The sequence below is a fragment of the Theobroma cacao genome, chromosome 4, assembly GCF_000208745.1.
Source record: "Theobroma cacao cultivar B97-61/B2 chromosome 4, Criollo_cocoa_genome_V2, whole genome shotgun sequence".
Lineage (NCBI taxonomy): Eukaryota > Viridiplantae > Streptophyta > Magnoliopsida > Malvales > Malvaceae > Theobroma > Theobroma cacao.
In genome coordinates this window covers 27,611,340-27,633,417 of record NC_030853.1, presented here as the reverse complement: position 1 = coordinate 27,633,417, position 22,078 = coordinate 27,611,340, and the positions used below count along the sequence as shown (strand labels likewise).

The window sequence follows — 22,078 nt, the reverse complement described above, 5'->3', positions numbered from 1 at the left end:
CACAGCAAGAATCCCAAATAGTTAATCTTAATTTTGTTTGCTAATCACATGTTAAGTATCAGTTGTTTATTCAGGGTGTTTGAGCTTTAAGACATTATTGTCTCCCTCTATTATGGAACAGAATAATCAACTCAAAGATTTACCATTATGTTAATTATTAGCTGTCTGGATTTAATTAGAGATGTGCAAATCTTGAAGGTAGCTTTTCAGGAACCAGACATGATATCTACCACTTGAATTATTTTTTTCGATGACCGAAAATACCCTTATACCGATAGGGAAAATAACAAGGTATACCATAAGGGTCAAAGCTAATTCAAGGGGTACATTGGTCAATAAAAGACTAACCTTATATGTAGTTGATTCAGTTGTCACATGGGTAGAAATTACTCTCATGTGATCACATGCTGGAGACTCCTTCCATGTTATTATCCTGTAGGCAGAAAAGAGTCAAACAAACAAAGCTTTATCTCCCTTGACTGATCCAATTTAATTAATTATTAATCAACTGCCACCATCATTAAAGCTTAAAAACTTAAAAGATAAGCAGATAACCTATATAATTCTTTTTCCATCTTTCGCTGCTCTTGCTTTCCCTCTTAAAGCCAAGACCAATACCATCATAACGAAATCTTCAACTCACTGAAAATTTAACTGTCTTTTTTAATTATTGCTAAATGCTAAAACATTTATTTTTTATTTAATATGGGTTTTCATAAATTAATTATTCACATTTTGGTAACGTGTCTTTTTTTTTCTATCACTAGTAAATTCTTGTAACGGTCATCTTAATCTGCAATAACCTGGAATGTATATATTTTTCTCTCATCACTCTTTTCAAAGTTTACCCGGGAAGCAAAGAAAATTACATGCCCAATGACTAACTGTAAATGTTTTTTTTTTTTTAACAAATGGTATCTCTTTTTCCAGCCACCAATTGTGAGAGATGCCAGCTTCAGGACAGGAATGGAACAGGAAATTTCTTAGTTTTTACTTTTTCTCGAGAAAGAGAGAGAAAAAAGAATGAGGGAAATGATGGTTTAGAATTGCATGCAAAACCCAAAGGGAGAAATCCTTTTTGTCCTGTACTTCTCGTGGAGAAGTATCCATGTGCTGTTTTCAATATACTAAACACCACATTAGCTCACTTGTTTCGGCTTCACCAGACCACTTGGTTTTTATAATCTCACCGTCCACTCCATTTACTAACAAAGTAACACTAACAAAACAAAAGTGATGAGAAATAAATAAATAATAAAAGTTTACAGCAAAGAAACTCTTAAAAGGCATCTTCCCCCCCTTTATAAATCACAAATCCCATGCATATCTCATTCAGACAGGAACACACCCCACAGGCCAAATTTCCAAAAAATTATATTTTGTCCATTGATTTCCTGAATCCAAAGAATGGCCCCGGAAGCTGTTCAGGCAACCTCTAGAACTATCGAGCCAACTTCAAGTCCCCGGATTTCTTTCTCTGCTGATTTCCTTGATGAAAACAACTTCATTTCCATCAACCCACATTCTCAAAATGAAGAAAACGGGCAAGACAAAGGGAAGGAGGCCAAGGAGTGGGAGAAAGACAAGGCAAGAGCTGCAGAATTTGAGTTCCTTTCAAGCAACGTGAGCAGCCATGCCATGTTGACAGCGGACGAGCTTTTCTTTGAAGGAAAGCTGCTTCCCTTTTGGCAAATGCAGCATTCCGAGAAGCTCAACAAAATCAGCCTTAAAACCAAAGCTTCTGAAGAGGAAGGGGAGGAAGAAGTTAACAAGGAGGAGAGTAGGGTGAGTTGGTTTGTGGACGATGACCCATCTCCAAGGCCACCGAAATGTACTGTATTGTGGAAAGAGTTGCTGAGGCTGAAGAAGCAGCGCGCTTCTTCTTTATCCCCATCGTCTTCTTCCTCTTCAACATCGTCTTCTTCGAGCTCGCTGGCTGACATAGCTACAGCAGAAGAAGGAAAAGAAGGGTCTGGGAATCGAGATAAGCATGTGAAGAGGATAAAGAAAGGGTTGGAAAGAACAAGATCAGCAAGCATTAGGATAAGGCCAATGATAAATGTGCCCATTTGCACACAAGTGAAAAGCAGCGCACTGCCTCCTCTGTTTCCCCTTAAGAAAGGAAGATTAGAGAGGTGAAGCAAACAGAGCCATAGTCGAGTTTGATCTGGAAACTTAGGCTTGATCAATATGTTCATTTGTTTTTCATTTCATTTTCAAATTTTAAACCCCTCACCCCACCCCTTTTTTTATTTTTATTTTTTTCTGTTCTTTTACGTTTAGATAAATCTTGAATATGATGAGTGGTAGTCGGATGTATTACAATGTAAATGTTGACTAGTATTTGTTGGTTATTTCATCAACAAAAATAACTTTATAAATTTACTTTTTCCTTTAATCAGCTAGAGTTGCATTTCGTCAGGATCTAATCGATTAGCTGGTGGAAAGTGAGCAGTCATACCACATGCAGGATGCAGAGTTTGCGAAGTTTCAGGGTCCCACCCTGAAACATCAGCCTAAGGAGTCTGATCAATGGTCTAACACCTATGAATCTCAGAATTATTTTTGGCAAAAGCAGGAAAGATCCGGAAAAGCAAATGCTTCTTTGATTCCCCATTTATGCGCTTTGAAAGGTGCTTTGCTTCAGTGCATCTGAGCATTATAGCACCAAGTATCCATCCTAATTTCAATTTTGTTTTTATGCCATTTGCGATGGAGAGTTGATTGGTTTCACGAGCACCAAAAGCATTTTGTTTTAATATAGCAACTGAACCTTCACTATGGATGCTGATGAGGGAAAGCTAAATTTTAAATTTTAAAACACTAGGCAGGACTCTTCTTACCAACAAAAAATACATCTTCTGAACCACAAAAATGGTGTTAAGTCAGTCAACGTTATTCCCCGGCAAGCAATGTGAGGAGTAAAAGCCACAACCAATCCAACCACATGATGTTACAAAAGCACTCACGACTGTACACCCATGGCAAACATATACAAAACTATATGAAAATTACAAACAATTATTGAGGTACAATTTCATGATTTGAAATTCTAGCAAATAAAGAATCATACTGACTGAATATGGACAAGAATTTCTAGTATAAAACTGTGGATGCTCCAAATATGAGAATGCCAACAAGAGAAGGCCAAATATGAGAGCATTATAGCCAAAGGGAAAATAATGGTGAAACTTCCAGCACAATTTTCAAACCAGCATGTTACCAATCAGATACCGAACAAATATAGACACAGGCAATTGGGTGAAATCATAGTAATTTGACCATTCCAGTCGTGGAAGTTACCTCTGGACGCATGTACAATCTACTTAAGAAGGTGGTGGGGACAAAAACTGATTTCCAGAAGTCCTAAAACAAATTGAAAGTTTAGTTTAAGCAGGCAGCTTATGATTTTTTTTTTCAAAAAAAAAAAAAGCTGGAACTTTGTAAGTTAAGATTGACATGACTAGTGTGAATTTAAACTTACCTAACTTCCAGCCCTGATCTTCCAACAAGCCTATCAGGTATGCTGCCAGTCAGATTGTTGTTTTGCAAGAATCTACAAGACACAAAGAACTAAGTCAGGTACAGAGAGTCAAATCAGGCTTTCGCATTGACTAACCAGTAAAACAATACATATGGAGAGAAATAATTAAAGTTACATGCACATGTGTTGTCATTCACAGCATTAATGAAAACTAGATATGGGAGTTGAATCTCACCACATTATACATTTTCTCAGGCCTCAACACTTGGCTTTTGTAAATCTAATAGTTATATGATAGTGAAGGATGGCGAGTTTATAATGTTTAAGCTACTAAATTTGTACATATAGTAAAGTTTCCACATGATATTGCATTGGAAGGTTGAAGTAATTGGGAAACTAGCTAGCCAGAGGACCTGTTTCGGCTTTCTGTGCTGCATAGTAATATTGACAAAATTTTGAACTCTAATCAGAAAATCAAATAAGTTGACCAGTCTGCCATAGTTCCAACGAAATGGTTTTAAAATCTCAAGTTCAGAAAAAAGAGGTTTAGTGTACATTTGAAACCACCATTAACAACTACCAAGCAACAGTTGCGAGACAATAATAGAAGCGTGATTGAGTAAATAAAAGAAAAAAAGAAATACAGATCAGAATTTCATACTGCATACAACCACAAATATTAAGCACACGCATGAAGGACCACAGACTATATGAAATAGTAGCTGTTGCCTCCAGTAAATTGGATGGATCACATGTCAATCCTACAAAACTCATGCAATTTATGGCTCTATGAACAAGCATATCTTTGAGGTCATGTCATTCTCTATCAAATGCAGGTAAGAAACCATGTGCAACAGACCAAGTACATGGGTCCAATAACGATAAGCTCAGAGGTCAGGTACATGGCAAGTCCATCAAAAAGGATGATAAGACACGTAAACTGTTGAGCCCAAAAGTTCCTACTACATTCATCTTCCATTGTTCAATGATGCAAAGTAAAAATTACACAAGGTAAGACAGTGTCAATCTGATAAAGTTACAGCATGATGCATCTACTCTCTCAAATATATACAAACAAATTTCTTTACTCTAAATTTCTCAGACGACTTGAATATAACAGTTAGCCAATATCCTCCAGAGATATTTTTTTGTTTTATTACTTCTTCTCCAAGTAAAAGTTTTATTATAAAGTATACACGCAAGACTTCAGTATCAGCTTACTTTCTCATCTCTGATTTCAGGAAATAATTTTACTCATCATTCTTTTCTAATATCATCTTAGACGTAAAATCCATTATATTTGGCCTATATTTAAAATAAGACTAGGTCATTACATTTCCCAGAACTAAAATTCTAAAAATGATTAATTGGTTTCAAGTGGGAACAAAATTCTTTTAAGCAGGTTTTAGGTCCATTCAATGCTAAGACCAAACATATAATGATCTGAAACTTCAACACTATCATTCTGCTAAACACAGCACTTAAAGAATCCAAGGTTTCAATGCTGCAGGACAATAAGTGAAGGTACCTTATTATCTATATGATTATAAAAATAAAAAATGAAACTCAATCTACTAAACGTGGAGATGATGAAAACACAGCAAGCTAACAACACTTAAATGGACACATCTTGATCTGGATAACATGGATGTCCCCCATAAAATATACCATTGGAAAGATAAATATCATCTTCATTCTTCTTTCAGAAGGAGTGTCCCCTCCACCAATAATTACTTTTTGCTACTAGCATCCAGCTATGATAAACAAGGTGCTGAGACCAGAAACAATCTACAAATAATAGCCTCAAAAATCACTTGCATCAAGCCCTTTACAGCTATGATGCTTTCATTATTGAAAAGCATCATTTTCTGTACTCTCCCTACACTACGCAAGCCTTAAAGCTGTTCATTGGGATACTTTTGGATCAAAAAAGAGCAAAAGAAAGAAAATGTTTCCTAAACCTTTTCAAGAATAAATTCATAAAGTTTGAGTAGTTTAATTCAATGGGATGACCTCCCTGTACAAGGTTTGAAGACAAACAGAAATTTAATTGGGTATTGTATTATGGCTTAAAGGATAGCAACAACTCTAAAACAGTTTTACGATGCGACAAATGTCCAAAAGTAGAAATCTACAGATCTTTTAGCTCTTATGGTCAATGTAAGCCAAACAATTCTTATTGTAACAAGACCAAAGCTAAGACACATTGGCTTCCCAGCATTGATGCTTTAAGACTCGTGTAGCACCAACATATGCTTATCAATTTGCATTTTACATGATTAATTTAGCCACCAAGTACCAGTGCTTGACAAGTTGAAAGTTTCGTGCCATATAACCAAAATTGTTATATTACCAGCATTGATGCTTTATTAATTCTTGTTCTGTTAGCATCTATATACCAAAATAAGTTCCATATAACCAAAATTGTACACATTAAACTCAACAAATTTCACATTCACTTGAATATTCAGGTAACTAGCCTGGACCTGGACCAGAAACTCAAACTTAAATTTTACAATAGCAAACTACTACTGATTCTTTCTTTCTTTTACTAACAAGTGGCAAACAGATGTCAATTTAACTCTCCTCATTTTAACCAATTCTGATCTAATTCTGTTATAGAATTGCAGATGAGGGTTCTAAAACACTTTTGATTAAGTCAACACATGTACATGGAATATAGTTCTTCATCTGCTAGAGTACTCCATTGATGGTAATGTTTCTTATACCTTATACCTAGAGAGAATGACATATATGCATCTAAATGACGCAAGACCCAAATATATATATATATACAAGAGATTAGGTAGACAGCAATGACTATCCACAGTATGTAATAGTTACATGATGAGGACATAAACCTCTTAATGAACTAATGAGAAAGATGACCAAAATGCCTGAAGCAAAATCTGATGAAAAAAAGGACCTCTACAGTCCAAGACCTTTTCAAAGCCAACAAACACCTCGATAAATTGATAGAGATACCTCCTAAAGTTCTCAAGCACCTTTTTTCCTGCTCATTATTCTTGTTCAAAATTATAACAAGAAGCAAACAGGAAGTCAAAAACCTCATGGCTGAATGATATAAAAACAAAATGGTTATGAGTGACAGGAACATACAGAATCTTAAAGAGTTAGAGGATTTCATTTCATTATGAACTAAAACTGGATGATTATAATACTTTTAACAAACTAGTACATGTAAATACTTGTTTTTTATTTATTTTCAAATAACAATTGTATTAAATTAAAACGGTTTTAAAGTACAAAGTTTGATATATAAATAATCAAAATTTTGTAATATTAATCTATAAATTATTCAATACTATTAGAATTAAGAAAAATATTTTTGATGAAAGTCATTCAATGCAAATAGAATCCTTATTTACAAATTGAGTAAATATTTTCAATTAATATTTATAAGAAAAATATATAATATGATAATTTAAAATATAATGAACAAATAATGGTCAATCAAAAGTTTTACCAACATTCGTACTTTTATATATATATATATATATATACTACAGATAATTTAAATAGAATATGAATTAATTTAACATCTAACATAATTACTGAATACTGATAAATTATTAATGAATTAGCCACACTAAAAGTATTTTAAATGAATTAAAACTTGATTAAAAACTTGAAAAAAGACATCTGTATTATAGAGGTAAGAATCATCAATAATAGGCTTCAGGCATGACAGAGTTAATATACTGAGTGCAACTTAATGACATTTGCCAAGAAGTATAAAGATGTCAAGAAGTTGACCATAAATATAAAAGACTACGGAGTGTAATGACGATGAAAACGTGCTAGCTAATGAGAGAATGACTTACAGTTCACGCAACCTTCCAAGGTCTCCTAGTGATGAGGGAATCTCTCCTCTGAGTTGATTGTCTTCCAAATGCCTTTAACAGAGAGTGCCATATATTAGATATAGGTTTCATAAAAAGCTATAAGACAATTCTTTATGAATGGCCATATACCAACAATTTAGGCTGCCAAATCAATCAAAGGGAAAAAAGCAAAAGAAAATTGTACACTTACAATATTTCTAGCAGCTTTAACGAACTAAGATCAGGTATTACTCCCGATAAACTGTTATTACCGAGCAAACTGTTGGGGGCATGATAGATTCAATTAGAATGTTATTATATTTGAGTTTCATTACTTGAAATTTAGTTCTACCAGCTTACATGCCACTCAGTGCAGTTAAATTAGAAATGCTTGGTGACAGTGATCCCGAAAGACCCATACTAGTCAGGTTCCTGAAAACAAGTGAAAATAAAATTAAGTCATTTGAGCAACAGTAATTGATGCGTAAACGGCACATAACTGCATCTTAACTAACTCACAAAGCAATAACACGAATTCGTTCACCCTCAGAGCATGTAACCCCAGTCCACGAGTAATTAAGGGGCAAACAAGGATCACCGTTCCAATCAAATGGAAGGTTGTGCAGACTGTTTTTCATTTCTTCTAAAGCTCTTACTGCAACAGAAAATTGGGATCCTTTTTAATGAAACACTTAAAAGGGAATGAGGAATTCAAACAGTAATAACTATTATTAGTTTATAGATATATAAATGGGAAGGTACATAAGATAAGAATGTAAGCATCTAGCTCCATTTTAACCTAAATGTTCATTCTTGATCATTAAGGGTGCAATGCAGCCAGCAACAGACAATCACAGAAAATCAGTTGGAGCTCTTCTACAGAAAGAAATTCAATTTGATTTACACAACAGGAGGTAGAAATCATTAGCAACCATACCATCCCTCGTATGAGTTCTTCCTCCAAGGCGAAGCACGTTAAAGATCTCCCCAGCATTGATCAAAGGACTATTTGAATTGGCAGCCGGACTCAATGTTATCTTTGTAGGACCGCCAAGGGGCCACCTCGTTGCAAAGACAGCAGCTCCTTCTGAAGTCACATTCAAATTGCCATAATACCTTACATCATTTATGTGTATGTCAAGCACCCTCGAACTTGATGATATTGGCTCACTATTATCCGCAAAATACAAAGCAATGTAATAAGTCGAGTTTGGAATTGACAAAGGTGGCCATCTCAACTCCAGGGGCTCCAATTGGGCTGTAGAAAGTGCTCTTTCAAATACTTTTGAAGGGGGTACATTCCAGAACCCAGAAACAGGCGGAGTGTTATTGCTTGATATAACATGAACATTTTCTTCATATGGCTCCCAATATCGATCAAATTGATCATCAGGGTATCTAGTCATACCAAAAAAACACTCATATTCAGCAAAATCAGTGAAAGCATCTGCAACAAACAACTACAACTCCAAAATTCAAAATTTTTAAAAGTGAGAGAAACGAATATAACTCACTTTTTTCATAAGTTACAACTAAAATCAACAAAAAATATATAACAAGCATACAATAAAAAGGCGCCTTCAAGAAACTGCTCAATTCGCAATTTCCTCCAAAAATTCCCTGTAAATGACCAAGAAAAATAAAAAACAGGGAAAAATTTAACTCCATGAAACTTCAACTTACCTAATAATGGATCCATTATGTCCAAAACTGTGCCTAGCAACCAAACCCAAAGCAAGAGAATCAAAATCCGTAGTGTTATAAAGCGAATCCCCCAAAATCAGCATTTCCAAACTCGAAATAAAGGGGTCGGACTCCGTATACGTATTCGGAGCAATGCAAACACTCATTGTATTTCCTTTAGCTTTAAACACTCCTTCGTAATACGACGACAAGCCTTTTTGATAATCCTCAGTCGTGTTCACCACGCTCCAAAACGTGCCGTCCACTATCTGATCGAAAACGGGAGGCGAAGGAAAATTCAAGCCGTTGACTCCGCCGTAATAGTAAGTTGTCCTGATCAGGTATCGTGCGGTGCGGTAGACCCGCGCCACGTAGCAGAACTTGCGGCGGAGATTGTTTTGGAGAGGGAACGATCGAACGGTGGAGAGAGTTGGGACGAGGCCGGGGACCGTCAGGTTTATAGAAGTTCCAGTGGATATGAAGTCGTCGTCGGGAAGCCATTCTCGCCCGTCGATAACTGACTTGCCGGCTGCGCCGCAATCAATTAAATATCCTAAAATATGAAAAAAGAAATGAAGTTTTGATTAGAGGAGGATAGAAATGGAAATATTTGAAAAGAGGGAGGAGAGGCAAGGGAAATGATTCAATTACCTCTGAGGGGCTGTTGGGAGAGGGAAAGGGAGAGAAAGGAGAGGAAAAGAGAGGAAAGGAAGAGGCGGAAAGGAGAGGACATGGTGGAAGAGGAAGGATTACGGACATGAAAGAGTTGAAGGAATTTTCAGATAAGGAGTGGAGTTGTTTTCCTTTGTTTGTTGCGTTTTGAGTTGAGGGTAGTTGAATGAGTCATGCAAGAAAGGAATAGGAGAGAGTGGGGCGGGGGGGGGGGAAGGTGGAGTTTGGGAAGAGGAAAGGAATTTCTATTTGACGCGGGAAAGCTTAGAGGGCCAGGTCAGACGGCGGCTCGTTCAGTAATTGGCTGTTTACTTTTTGGTGGTTACTTACCGGTAACAAATACTGCTATACCCAAAACAAAAAAACCAGCGCAACAAAAAGTAAAAAATCACATTTAAATAAAAAATAAAATTAGGCTAATTTCTCAGTTTAATAATAATTTGAAACTAATAAGAAGCAAGAGATTAAAAGAAACTTAACATTGGGTTAATATAATATATATTATACTTGTGCTATTCGAGATAAAAATTGTAATATGTCAATAATTTAGCTCGAAAACAATGTTTAATTGAACGACTCAAGATCAGTACTTTATGATATTGAATGTTAGGCAGTTAGGAGACAACATTTTCATTAATGAATTAATCATATACATATATATAATAGATATGTCATATATAAAATGAAACTTATTTGTGATAAACTATAAGTGGTGTGTAGCACTAATAAGTGACTGTAGTAACTTAACCATATAAGTATATAACCATATGCTAGGCATTTAAGGTAAAGATTTCTAATTCAAGTTACTCAATTTGTTTCTTTATAAATTTACATATTACATGCAAAAATTAAATTTATAATTAAACAACTTTCAATATAATGAAGTACCATATCCATCAAAGAAATTAATAATAGATCAAATAAAAATAATATAAAATTAAATTAAACTCAAGTTTAAAAGTTTCAAAATCTTCTTCTTATCTTTATGACAAAATCTCATGGACTAAATTACTCAAGGAAAGGTGTAGATAAAACAGGAGAAATATTGAACAAGATAGTCACATAGTTAACTTAAAAGAGTCTACTTATCGAAGAGCTTAAAGGAAAAACTATAGTCCTTTATCTCGAATCACTTTAGTCAGTGTTTATTCAAGTAATTTCAAATAATGGTAGTTAAAATTTTGTTAAAAATATTCATATTAAATTTGACAAATTCATTATCTAAAATCTACATTTTTTTGTTCACCTAAAAAAAATTACATATTAATTAATATACAACAAATCCATAATGATTTTATGTTTAAAATATAAAGTTTATAGTTTCTTCCAACAATCTCTACTATCTTCCAAAAAAAAAAACTTTAAAAATTATATGAATTATTTAAAAAATTAAATAAATATTTTTTATTATATTAAATTAAGTATTTATATTTTATTGTAAATTCAATAAGCTATTATAACAACTAATTGATTAATTATTATTAGTCAAAATATTACATATTATTCAGTGCCATGTAATGCTAATATGACATGTTGACATGTCATAGTAGACAATGACATGACACACTAATATGATAGGGTAATATTACCACTTGATATTTTTCATTTTATATGCCAATGTCACATGAATATAAAATAATAAATAATATTTTGATTAATAACAATTAGTGAATCATTAATTGTAAAAATTTATTTGATAAAAAATAAAAAAACATAAAACTGATTTTAACACAATAGAAGAAAAAAATTATTTGCATTTTTTTGAAAAATTTATAAAGTATTATGCCAAAATTCTAAATATTTTTCCACCCACAATTATTCTTCCTTTGTTTATAAAGTTAAAAGACCTCATTTTATATTTTTTATTTTACACATATTTGTGGGATGTTGCTAATACAAGTCATTTTTAGTTAAGTGGCAGCATAGAATCAATAAATAGCAAGTAGTACATGGCTAGCCAGTGTATAAAAGTATTTAATCTTAGAGATGAAGGATCTTCCCCTCCCCTTTCCTCTCTGTCCTAATCCCATCCTTCATAGGATCCCAAATCTGTGGGCCTGATGAAGGTAATCCCGATCCATTTCCTGCCAACAAATGTTACGGTCGAGGGGGACCATTGATTTATCGCTCGTGTAATATCACTTGGTTTTGGTCACGTGCAGGAGCCCCGCTGATTGGCTGGTTCAAAAGGATGAGGTGATGCCCTCACGATACTGCTGATTTCCAGCTTAGATCGATGCAAACGCTCAAACAGTCATACGTCAAAACCATCCCAGACAATTGTCCGTACTCCATCCCACTTGAATATCTCCATGTTCTAAGCTTATCCCTTGCCATTTCCATTACCTTTAATGGGGTCCTAAATTGAAAATTTACAAAAGAAAAATAATGCAATATAAAAACTTATAAGCAAGTCTTAAGATCAATTACAAGTTATTAATACAAAAAGAAAAAACTTAAGAACAACAACAACATAATAACATAGTGATTAACAACTCTAAAATAAGAGCAAAACTAGCAATGTCGGTAACTTTTAGCTGCTACAAGTAACAATAATTACCAACCATAATGAAAACTCTTTACTTTGTTAGTAATCGAAAGACAAACTTTATACACGTTTAGAAATTAGAATAGCTCTATTTATGAATATTTTTTAAAAAAGGGAAAGCGATTTCGTGTGAATTTGTGAACCTTAGAATAGGCCAAAGCCTATTTCATTCTCAATACGATCATGAAATCATAAAAGGTGGAGAGTAGAGACACAAAGATTTTCCTTTTGCAGATTTTAAACCAAACCCAAAAAAAATATATTAACTAACGTGCAAGGAAGTGGAGCCTACGCTTCCACCCACTCACCAAACATGGGCACGTTAGCTCCTTTTCTTACCCTCTCGCTTTCGACGCTATCACGGTCACAGGCATTAAGTCAGCACTTTAAGAGACGTCAGGACTCCGGAGGAAAAGTATTTGCGTGGTTTAAGGCTTTAAAAAGCCCCTTGTTTTTTCAAAAATTAAGTTTATTAACTTGATATAACAAAATTAATTAATTAATTATTTATTTATGACTATAGCATCTGCCCTCCTACACATTATTATTGGCAGATAAAGCTGACAGATAAGCAGTTATAAATAAGATAAAATAAATAATATATAAAAGTGGTACAAAACATCAAATTCAAATTCAAATAAATAACGAAGATGAAATAAAATATACTTTGACTATTTTTACCGTTCATTCATTTCATTATTTTGTAAAATGTCAATATCTATAAAGGATAGTTAAAATAATATTTTAAAAAAATTATATTTAATGTACTATTTATGTCAATTTTAAAGGGAATAATGCATTAACACTAATTTATTTTCTTGAATATCACCTTACTTAATATCATAATGGTTCATTTTTTTTTCTTGAAAAGCGTTGTTGTATTATTAACATTTTCCTTTTGTAATTGAAAGTAAATGGTATTAGAAATTATCACTTAATTTTATTTTCATGAAATTTCAATATGAAGAATGTAACAAAAAAATTCAATAATAATTAGTTAAACAACTTATTTTCTTCTAGTAGTAATTATTTAATGAAATGGTTTTCCATCATATTTAACTTTAAATATTATTAAAAAATAATTGTTAACGAATACAAGGGGTAAATAAGGAAAAAAATTGAATAATCTCAAACTTGTAAATTTATGAAAAACTTATAATTTTATATGAACGTTAAACTATAAATGGTTAAGAAGAATACTTATATATGCTAAATTTATAATGACAAAAAATATTAATATTTAATGATCCATTTCGAAGCAGCAATTATGCTTATTTTTCATAATAATTAACACAAAAGGAAAATAAAAGAAAAATTAGGATCAATTAAGCATCATAAATTATTAATCATCAAATCTAAAAAAAGGGCTAAAGCATATAAGGGCCAGAAATGGGGAAATAACGTGGCCGGTTTAAACCCGACATTAATCTTTTCTTTTCTTTAAGAGAAAAAAAGAAAAAGAAAAAGAAAAAGAAAAGAAAGAAAGAAAAAGTTACCTCTTTTACTCAATCCCCAGAATACCCCTGATCCAATCTCTCTCTCTTTCAAATCACGATTCTCATTTCCGATAAAACCTTCTCTCTCTTTGTCTCTTTCTTTCTTTGTTCCTTCTTGATGGAGCTTCAGAGGAGCCAGGACCAGGGCCTCCCAGAACGAAAGGGGCAAAAACGGAAACTGGAGGAAGAAAACCAAGAGGACCGCGAAACCTCTCTCCCTACCGGCGACGCCCGCCGTGCTCTCTTGGCCGAAGTCACCGCTCAGGTTAGCGTCCTCGACTCCACCTTCTCTTGGCGCGAACCTGATCGCGCCGCTGCCAAGCGAGCCACTCACGTGCTGGCCGAGCTTGCAAAGAACGGTAAATATTCAAAGTCTCCAACCCCGATCTCATTCTTTTTTACACTTATTGCCATTCAATTTATTGTGTTTTTACTGTTTTTGAATTTCAGGTTTAACGGTAATAATAATATTTTTGTTTTTTTGTTTTGGCAGAGGAAGTGGTGAATGTGATTGTTGAAGGTGGTGCGGTTCCGGCTCTAGTTAAGCATCTGCAAGCGCCTCCTTGTAGTGACGGCGACCGAAGCCCGAAGCCTTTCGAGCACGAGGTTGAAAAAGGAAGTGCTTTTGCGCTGGGACTTCTCGCCGTAAAGGTAATTTTACTGAATTTCTAGTTTTTTTATAGAAATTTGGTTGTTACTATCGTGCTTTTATTTTATCGAGTACTATAGTTTTGTTTAGTATCTGTTGTAGTTTAACTTTTGAATTATTTATTGGAAGTTCACTTGTTTCGTGATATGCATGCATTTTTTCTTAGTTGAATCCTTTTTAGTAGCATTAGTAAATATTTGATGTTTTGTGCAAATTTTTTCTTTATTAAAAGAATGTTACACTTACATAAGATGATTATGTAATTTCAATTTTACCATATATAGAAAAAGTTGAACTTTGAGAAAGTTTGAGGAGTGTTAACCTGTTATATAGGCTGTGATTAAAAGAAACAGATTCTGGTGCATAGAGATGGTATCATTAGAGCAGAAAATGCCATATAGATTTAGGTGGTTAATTTTATTGATCCTGCCACTAAAGCTTGGCTATGTCTTGAGTCTGGTAATTTTCTTTGGTTTTTCATGGTTTGTGGTCGCACTATTACTGTATGTAAAATGTTTAATAACTGAATGTGCTAAGGTTTATTTTGGCTTTGCTGGGAACAGCCAGAACATCAGCAACTTATAGTTGATTCTGGGGCCTTATCACATCTTGTGAATTTGTTGAGGCGGCACAAGGATGGTTCTACTTCTCGTGCTGTGATTAGTGTCATTAGAAGAGCGGCAGATGCTATCACCAACCTTGCTCATGAGAATAGCAGCATTAAAACCCGTGTCAGGTGCTAAAATTGTGCAGTTTTTCATTCAAGTTAGATTTTTAGCTCTGTGGCTTTTTAATCACTATCAGGATTAATTTGACAGAATGGAAGGTGGGATTCCACCTCTTGTTGAGTTGCTTGATTTTACTGATACAAAGGTGCAGAGAGCAGCTGCTGGGGCATTGCGAACCCTAGCATTCAAAAATGATGAAAACAAGAATCAGGTAACAGACTTGCCTTTGGAAGTTGATTGGATAAAATTGCCTTCTGTGCTAGTCAATAGAGTGAATGCTTTGACTTTGCAGATTGTTGAATGCAACGCTCTTCCTTCTCTTATTCTCATGCTACGATCAGAGGATGCTGCTATACACTATGAAGCGGTAGGATGTTATTGCAGCACAAGTTAATTATTTTGCCACTGTCCACTAGGTTTAAGTTCTTTTTATTTTTTATGCCAGCTGTAGAATCAAACTCTTTTGCCCTATGGATTGTAGGTTGGTGTGATTGGCAATTTGGTGCATTCATCACCGAACATAAAAAAAGAAGTTCTTGCTGCTGGGGCTTTGCAACCTGTCATTGGCTTGCTTACGTATGCTTCAATTTGTTTTGATATTTCTTTTACTTGGTTTAGCAGTGTTCTTAATTGTGTTACACTTGGGCTGTTATTTTGAACTGCAGTCTGCAGTCTATCCAGAGTTCTCCACTTTTATTAATTTATTTGTTTCATTGGAAAACAGCTCCTGCTGCTCAGAGAGCCAAAGGGAGGCAGCTTTATTACTTGGACAATTTGCTGCAACGGATTCCGATTGCAAGGTAATTACTTTCTTCTCTCTTTATAGTTCACTAGGCTTAAGAGACTTCTTCCTGGCTCTATTTGTCTATTTAGGGGACGCAGGAAGAAAAAACAATGATTGGCTCTGAAATTATTGTCCTAATATTTTGAATGAATTAGCTTTTTGTATCATTTCCTTTGTCCTTGTAATGGAATAAGAGGAGCTCTGGTCTCTATGCTTTACCACTTATCATTTCACTTTATCTTAATTTTCATTGTTTATTGTTTTGACATATACTGCTGACATATTGCAGGTTCATATCGTACAAAGGGGTGCTGTCAGACCGTTGATCGATATGCTTCACTCTCCAGATGTACAGCTGAAAGAGATGTCAGCCTTTGCTTTGGGGAGGTTGGCACAGGTTATTATTTTTATTTTTCTTAGTTGTACAATTTCAAGGTTTTGTTAATGCTGTGAACAATGCATAATGGCTTGTCTTCAAGCTTGTGGATGGTTTTACTTTTGCTGAGATATTTATGACAGAATAATGAGTTTACTTGTCTTTACATTAAATTTTTGCATCATTTTGAGTATCATTTGAAGTTGAATTATACTTAATGAATTTCAGCCAGTTTGTGAACTAAATTACACAAAACTTGTTCCATCAATCCGATTGTTTGTTGTTCACTTGGTTTTGCAATTGTTATATCTCATGTGATTAACGTGGCCTTATATTGGAATCTACCCTTCTGTATCCCTTGTTTTCCACTCTTTTATGTTTCTCGTCTCTCAACTTTTCAGCATGTCTGTTGGCATATCAAATTTTCTGCCTGATGTCTTAAGAGTCTTTGCTCCACAGCACTGAATGGATACAAGTTTCTCTGGAGCTCAATCTTTTTGTTTTCGTTACACATTACAAGGGCTTTGCTATTCACATTTTCAACATGTGTAGTTATAAAATCTCCAGTAATTGTTGTCTTATGTTACTGCAAAACTTGAGACTCTCAACTCATCTCTCAACATTTTGGCATGTCTGTTGGCATATCATATTTTCTGCCTGATATTTTAAGAGTCTTTGCTCCACAGCATTGAATGGATACGAGTTTCTCTTGAGCTCAATCTTTTTGTTTCTGTTACACATTGCAAGGGCTTTGCTACTCACATTTTCAACATGTGTAGTTATAAAATCTCCAGTGATTGTTTTCTTATGTTGCTGTGAAACTTGATACTGTCAACTAAGTTTCCTGTCTTCATGTGCTGGAACTAGTAGATAGTTCTATGTCACTGAAAGGTAATTCTGATTTCAGGACACACACAACCAAGCTGGTATTGCACATAATGGTGGTTTGGTGCCTTTGTTGAAACTTCTAGATTCAAAGAATGGATCTTTGCAACACAATGCTGCATTTGCTCTTTATGGTCTTGCAGATAATGAGGTATGGTAGCATGTGATCATTGTGAACCTGGGAAAGTGCTTGAATTTATTTTTTGTTGTCCTGTAACACGGTGTTAATATATTCTTCTCTCCAATAGGATAACGTATCTGATTTTATTATGGTGGGTGGGGTCCAACGGCTGCAAGATGGAGAGTTTATTGTTCAAGTATGTTAATCCTTTCAGATTTTACCTCTTGCTCTCCCCTTAGTTTTGATGCTACTAGTTTCTTTATTGCGGCATGATATGCATAAGAACCTCAAAAGTTTTCCAGCTCTTGTTGTATTTTCTCCTTAACTGATTTACTATTGGTAATGGTACTTTCAGGCAACAAAAGACTGTGTTGCCAAGACACTGAAAAGACTGGAGGAGAAGATTCATGGGCGGGTAAGCATTTTCGTTCTTATTTACTACCCTTTACTGTTATACATTTATTTATCATATTTTGCTGTTTGGACTGCAGAAAGACCTATCTCTTCAGTGCTCTTTAAGGATTAGGTCTCATTAAATTTGTGTATAATTTCTGAGATTTTGGTTTTAATTACCTTTTGTAGGTTTTGAACCATTTGCTGTATCTGATGCGTGTAGCTGAGAAGCCAGTCCAACGACGAGTGGCTTTGGCTCTTGCTCATCTTTGTTCCCCAGAGGATCAGAGAACTATATTCATTGATAACAATGGTCCATATTCTTCACCCCTTCTTCAGTTATCCCAAATATCAGTCATATTCTTAATTCCATGCAATTTAAATTAGGGTATTGCATGAGTGGAGCACAAATGTTTGGTCTGCTTTGAGAGGCTGATTGTGCTGTATTTTCTTGCAGGACTTGAGCTGCTTCTTGGGCTTCTTGGTTCTACAAGTCCTAAGCAGCAACTTGATGGTGCTGTTGCTCTGTACAAGTTGGCCAACAAAGCTATGAGTCTTTCTCCTATGGATGCAGCTCCCCCTTCTCCAACACCACAGGTGAGTTTGTAACAGGCTGGTTAGTCTAATTCCATGCCTTTCCAGTGCCTGAAATCCTAAATTTGAATTGATGTATCATGTTTGTGTATTGTTATATCATGTTCCATGATTATGGTAAGGCTAGATTTATGACCATGTTTGATTTCATATCAAAATGTAAAGTTGACAGTGGTATAGAACTAGGCTGACTGGATGGCTGTTGCACCCAACCAAATATTTGAGAATGATGGAGATTTCACAAAGTATCTGCTATAGGAGAATACCTCATTGCAGTCAATATGGGACCTTAATGGAAGATTTCCTATCACGAAGTTGTAGGATCCTTTGGTTATTATGCTATTTAGTCAGAGGAATAGAAATTTGTGAAAAACTGAACAGCTATAAATTCCTATCTTATGGAACATGTTCGGATTATTATGTTTGTGGAGCACACTTTGGTAATGCGAAGTGCAAGTCAACGAACAACAAATATAAGATGTCAAAATCACATGCCAACTGTTTGGATACCAAATATAGGAAAGCTAATGCATAGTTCACATGATTTGGCCAACTTTTGGGCGTATATTAAAATATATATCTTTTCATTCTTTTTTGAATTGTAATTACATTCATATCCCTCGGTAGTATATCTTCTTGAAGTATGTGTTTAATTTGAAGACCTTGAAATAGGAGCTGATTTGGTAATTAGGACAAATTTCTAAACCAAAAGAAAGAAAAAAGAAAGTTTGTCAAAATAAAAGCAAGTACTTTTCCAGTTTTGGACAGATTGATGGAAAGAACAAGGAAATTGCAGAATTGTCAACTTTCTTTCTTCTTTCTGTTATGCTTTTCCAAATGTATTCAGGAACCGAATGAAAAACCTCCAATCTGGATTATGAGAACTTATTTATAGATATCATTATTTTTGCTCCAGAGTCTGATATATGTACGGATGTGTGTTCATATAATCATTTCAAATTGCATGAGTAGATTATAGCATTCTCGTAACTGGTTATGAGGTATGAGAATAGTTTATACTTTTGAAAGTTCTATTTTAAGTGCCTCTTATAACATACAACTTTAATGCAGGTCTATTTGGGGGAGCAGTATGTGAACAATGCTACATTATCTGATGTTACGTTCCTAGTTGAAGGTTGTTATCTGATCTGATTACTTAAAGCTCTAATACTTGATATGGAGAAACATTTGGTGAGGGTCAAAATATAGATTTTGTTGTAATTAAGACCCTGTCTTGCTTTTCTTCTGCAGGTAGACGGTTCTATGCTCACAGAATCTGCCTGCTTGCTTCTTCCGATGCATTTCGTGCTATGTTTGATGGTGGTTATCGGGTGAGTTCACTTTTGCGGCATGTTAATGTCTCAGTTGGTCATTCCTCCTCTTCCCAAGAGTGGCCAAGAAATCCCTTCACCCTGGGTGTTGGGATGGGAGTTATTGTTCAAGTATCATTCTAACAACGGGGAGAGTCTACATTTTATGCTTTGTCTTCCAGCTGATATGAGATATGATCCTTTATTTCTGATGGTCTTGGAAATGCACTAAACTCATCTCTTTTTGCAAGCTTAGGCTTTTCACTTGTAACTGTTAGCCTTATTTTATTCTTTTTGAAAGTAGCTACTACTCTTATTCTTAGTTTAGCTTTAATCTTAAACCTATAGCAGTCCCTACAGGATGGAAACAATGTTTTGTATCTACATGATATTCATTCTTAAAGTCTTCATGGCATGTGCTGCAGGAAAAAGATGCAAGGGATATTGAAATTCCAAACATTAGATGGGAGGTTTTTGAGTTGATGATGAGGTATTACAAATTCTTTGTCAATCCCTTCCCCACAGTCCCTTCCTTTTCGAGCATCAATAATTTACTTGATTTCATTCTTGTACAGATTTATATACACCGGATCAGTAGATGTTACATTGGATATTGCTCAAGATCTGCTTAGAGCAGCTGACCAATATCTTTTGGAGGGACTTAAGCGACTCTGCGAGTATACCATTGCACAGGTAAGCCAAAAGGGTTGTCTGGAGATCTTTGAATCCTTTTGCTGCTTTAAAATTGAAACTTGACATCTGATACTTTTTTCTGTTTTCATTCAAGGATATATCGCTGGAAAATGTTTCAAGCATGTATGAACTCTCAGAAGCCTTCCATGCTATATCATTGAGGCACACTTGCATTTTGTTTATCTTGGAGAATTTCGATAAATTGAGCACAAGACCTGGGTATGTACTTGAATCAACTTCCACAACTAGGCTTTTCTTTAGGAATTTAACAGTATGTCAAACATCACGTAGTGTTATTTGTCGTATATTCCAATGCCCTTTTTGGGTAGTTGTGTACCTGCTTGTCTGCGGTATTTTCATGATGTAGCATGCTTTCATCTTCCTGCTTGTCTGCGGCATTTTCATGATGTAGCTTGCTTTCGTCTTCACTAATATTAGTTGCAGGATTAAAATTTATCTCAACTGCTGAAAAGTTTGTGCACATGGTGTGTAACTGCAGGCACTTGCATCTAATCCAGCGCATAATTCCGGAGATCCGCAATTACTTTGCCAAAGCACTTACAAAACCTAACCCACATAACCTTCGGCTATAGAAGGCTGGTTTTTAACTCCTGATCTCTAACTAGATACGTTGTACAGAAAGTAGCAGATCTTCTTTGATGTTGTGGAGCCGATGGAAGGTTCTAATTGGTTCTTTGTAGCGTGGTTCATAATCATTACTGATGCCAGAGTTACCGTTGCTTGTAGAAAAAGCTATAAGGTTTCTTCTTTAATTCATTGTCTTTTGGCCTCCACTTTTGATCTTCGTGGACTGTGTTGGTTATTAGATTTAAATGTATTCCAACTACTTACAAAGTTGGCATTCATTGAAAATGCTTGTACTTTTTTTTTTTCTCTTTTGGCCTAAGAAAATGCTTGTTCAAATGAGCAGTTACAAGTTTCTTGGTGAACGCTTGATTTTCCTGTGTAAAAGTTGAAGAATGCTTGAAAAGACCAATGAATCTAGTAGTGCTTCCATACAAGTACGACCAGTTGTCTATCTTCATTTAAATTCCAAACTTTAGTATGAAAAGTGATTGATTTAAATACTTTAAAAGTTTATTAAATTAATAATCTTACCTTATTGTTGAAAAAGTTTAATTGTTCTTTTTTTGTAGACTCTTTAGTAAAATTAAGGCATTGATTCAATCCTTTAGGTTACTTTTGGTCAGACTCCTATTAAAATGCAATAACTAATATAAAAATTGTAAAAAAAAAATTGGTATGGAATAAAAATTAGAATTTTAGTATGTCGGAAATGGCAATTCTATATTTTATATAAAGAAGATAAAGAATCACTCCAGCTCTATTATTTGACTTGCTTTCATGCATTTCAATTTTTCATATAAAGGTCTCAGAATTTTCTTGTAGTCGGATGATGTGTTTTACTTAGCTGGAAATTCAAGGTTAGGAGTAACTGCACATTAATTTAAAATTTTTGCTAAATTTAGATTAAATAGCAATATAAACTGTCTTTCATGTGTCAATTAAATTTTTCACTAGTTATAATTACTTTTTTAGGTTTCTAAACTGCTTTTCATGTGTCCATTAAAATTTCCATTAGGTCTAATTACTTTTTATACGTATAGTTTGGCAAAAAAGTGCCGACCTAATAAATGTTAATAAAAGCAATAAAGGCATGGGATGCATGTCAAATTACAGTTGATTTTAATATGTAAGTACTTGCATAAAACATGATAGAAATCACATTTTATGTTGAAAAGTTTCATAATGTGATGATATTAATGAATTAAATGCATATTTATAGTTGATGATAA

At 34.5% G+C, this 22,078-nt stretch overlaps 3 protein-coding genes across 4 annotated transcripts; 2 read left to right on the top strand and 1 right to left on the bottom strand.

The window, feature by feature from the left end:
• Window positions 1,081–2,730, top strand: LOC18602943. Its single transcript, XM_018120072.1, has one exon. It carries the CDS (start codon window positions 1,408–1,410, stop codon window positions 2,137–2,139), a length of 732 nt encoding a protein of 243 aa, XP_017975561.1. The 5' UTR covers window positions 1,081–1,407; the 3' UTR covers window positions 2,140–2,730.
• Window positions 2,954–9,890, bottom strand: LOC18602942 (putative leucine-rich repeat receptor-like serine/threonine-protein kinase At2g14440). The gene is made up of 9 exons (XM_018120071.1): window positions 9,664–9,890; window positions 9,013–9,565; window positions 8,267–8,727; window positions 7,849–7,984; window positions 7,690–7,761; window positions 7,541–7,609; window positions 7,330–7,401; window positions 3,485–3,556; window positions 2,954–3,366 (listed from the first exon to the last, which is right to left on the bottom strand). The coding sequence occupies exons 1-9, from the start codon at window positions 9,743–9,745 to the stop codon at window positions 3,327–3,329; spliced, it is 1,557 nt and encodes a 518-aa protein (XP_017975560.1). The 5' UTR covers window positions 9,746–9,890; the 3' UTR covers window positions 2,954–3,326.
• Window positions 13,793–21,286, top strand: LOC18602941 (ARM REPEAT PROTEIN INTERACTING WITH ABF2). 2 transcript variants are annotated; one of them, XM_007034624.2, is made up of 19 exons: window positions 13,793–14,087; window positions 14,222–14,379; window positions 14,941–15,113; window positions 15,196–15,316; window positions 15,398–15,472; window positions 15,587–15,681; window positions 15,830–15,905; window positions 16,179–16,286; window positions 17,173–17,301; window positions 17,399–17,467; window positions 17,627–17,686; window positions 17,854–17,977; window positions 18,122–18,261; window positions 19,330–19,393; window positions 19,510–19,589; window positions 19,994–20,058; window positions 20,144–20,261; window positions 20,356–20,480; window positions 20,761–21,286. In XM_007034624.2, exons 1-19 carry the CDS (start codon window positions 13,847–13,849, stop codon window positions 20,852–20,854), a joined length of 2,115 nt encoding a protein of 704 aa, XP_007034686.1. In that variant the 5' UTR covers window positions 13,793–13,846; the 3' UTR covers window positions 20,855–21,286. The 2 variants fall into 2 exon arrangements, with proteins under 2 accessions (XP_007034686.1, XP_017975562.1); XM_018120073.1 differs by having other exon boundaries at window positions 15,196–15,472.

What these genes read in the sequence shown, in the direction of transcription:
- LOC18602941 (XM_018120073.1), top strand. Translation starts at nt 13,847, where the DNA reads ATGGAGCTTCAGAGGAGCCAGGACCAGGGCCTCCCAGAACGAAAGGGG. An exon ending in CTGCTATACACTATGAAGCG is followed by an intron (nt 15,473 to 15,586) that starts GTAGGATGTTAT and finishes TATGGATTGTAG; the next exon opens with GTTGGTGTGATTGGCAATTT. An exon ending in CCTGTCATTGGCTTGCTTAC is followed by an intron (nt 15,682 to 15,829) that starts GTATGCTTCAAT and finishes ATTGGAAAACAG; the next exon opens with CTCCTGCTGCTCAGAGAGCC.
- LOC18602942 (XM_018120071.1), bottom strand. Translation starts at nt 9,745, where the DNA reads ATGTCCTCTCCTTTCCGCCTCTTCCTTTCCTCTCTTTTCCTCTCCTTT. An exon ending in CGAATTCGTGTTATTGCTTT is followed by an intron (nt 7,762 to 7,848) that starts GTGAGTTAGTTA and finishes ACTTGTTTTCAG; the next exon opens with GAACCTGACTAGTATGGGTC. An exon ending in CTTGGAAGGTTGCGTGAACT is followed by an intron (nt 3,557 to 7,329) that starts GTAAGTCATTCT and finishes TGTGTCTTGTAG; the next exon opens with ATTCTTGCAAAACAACAATC.
- LOC18602943 (XM_018120072.1), top strand. Translation starts at nt 1,408, where the DNA reads ATGGCCCCGGAAGCTGTTCAGGCAACCTCTAGAACTATCGAGCCAACT.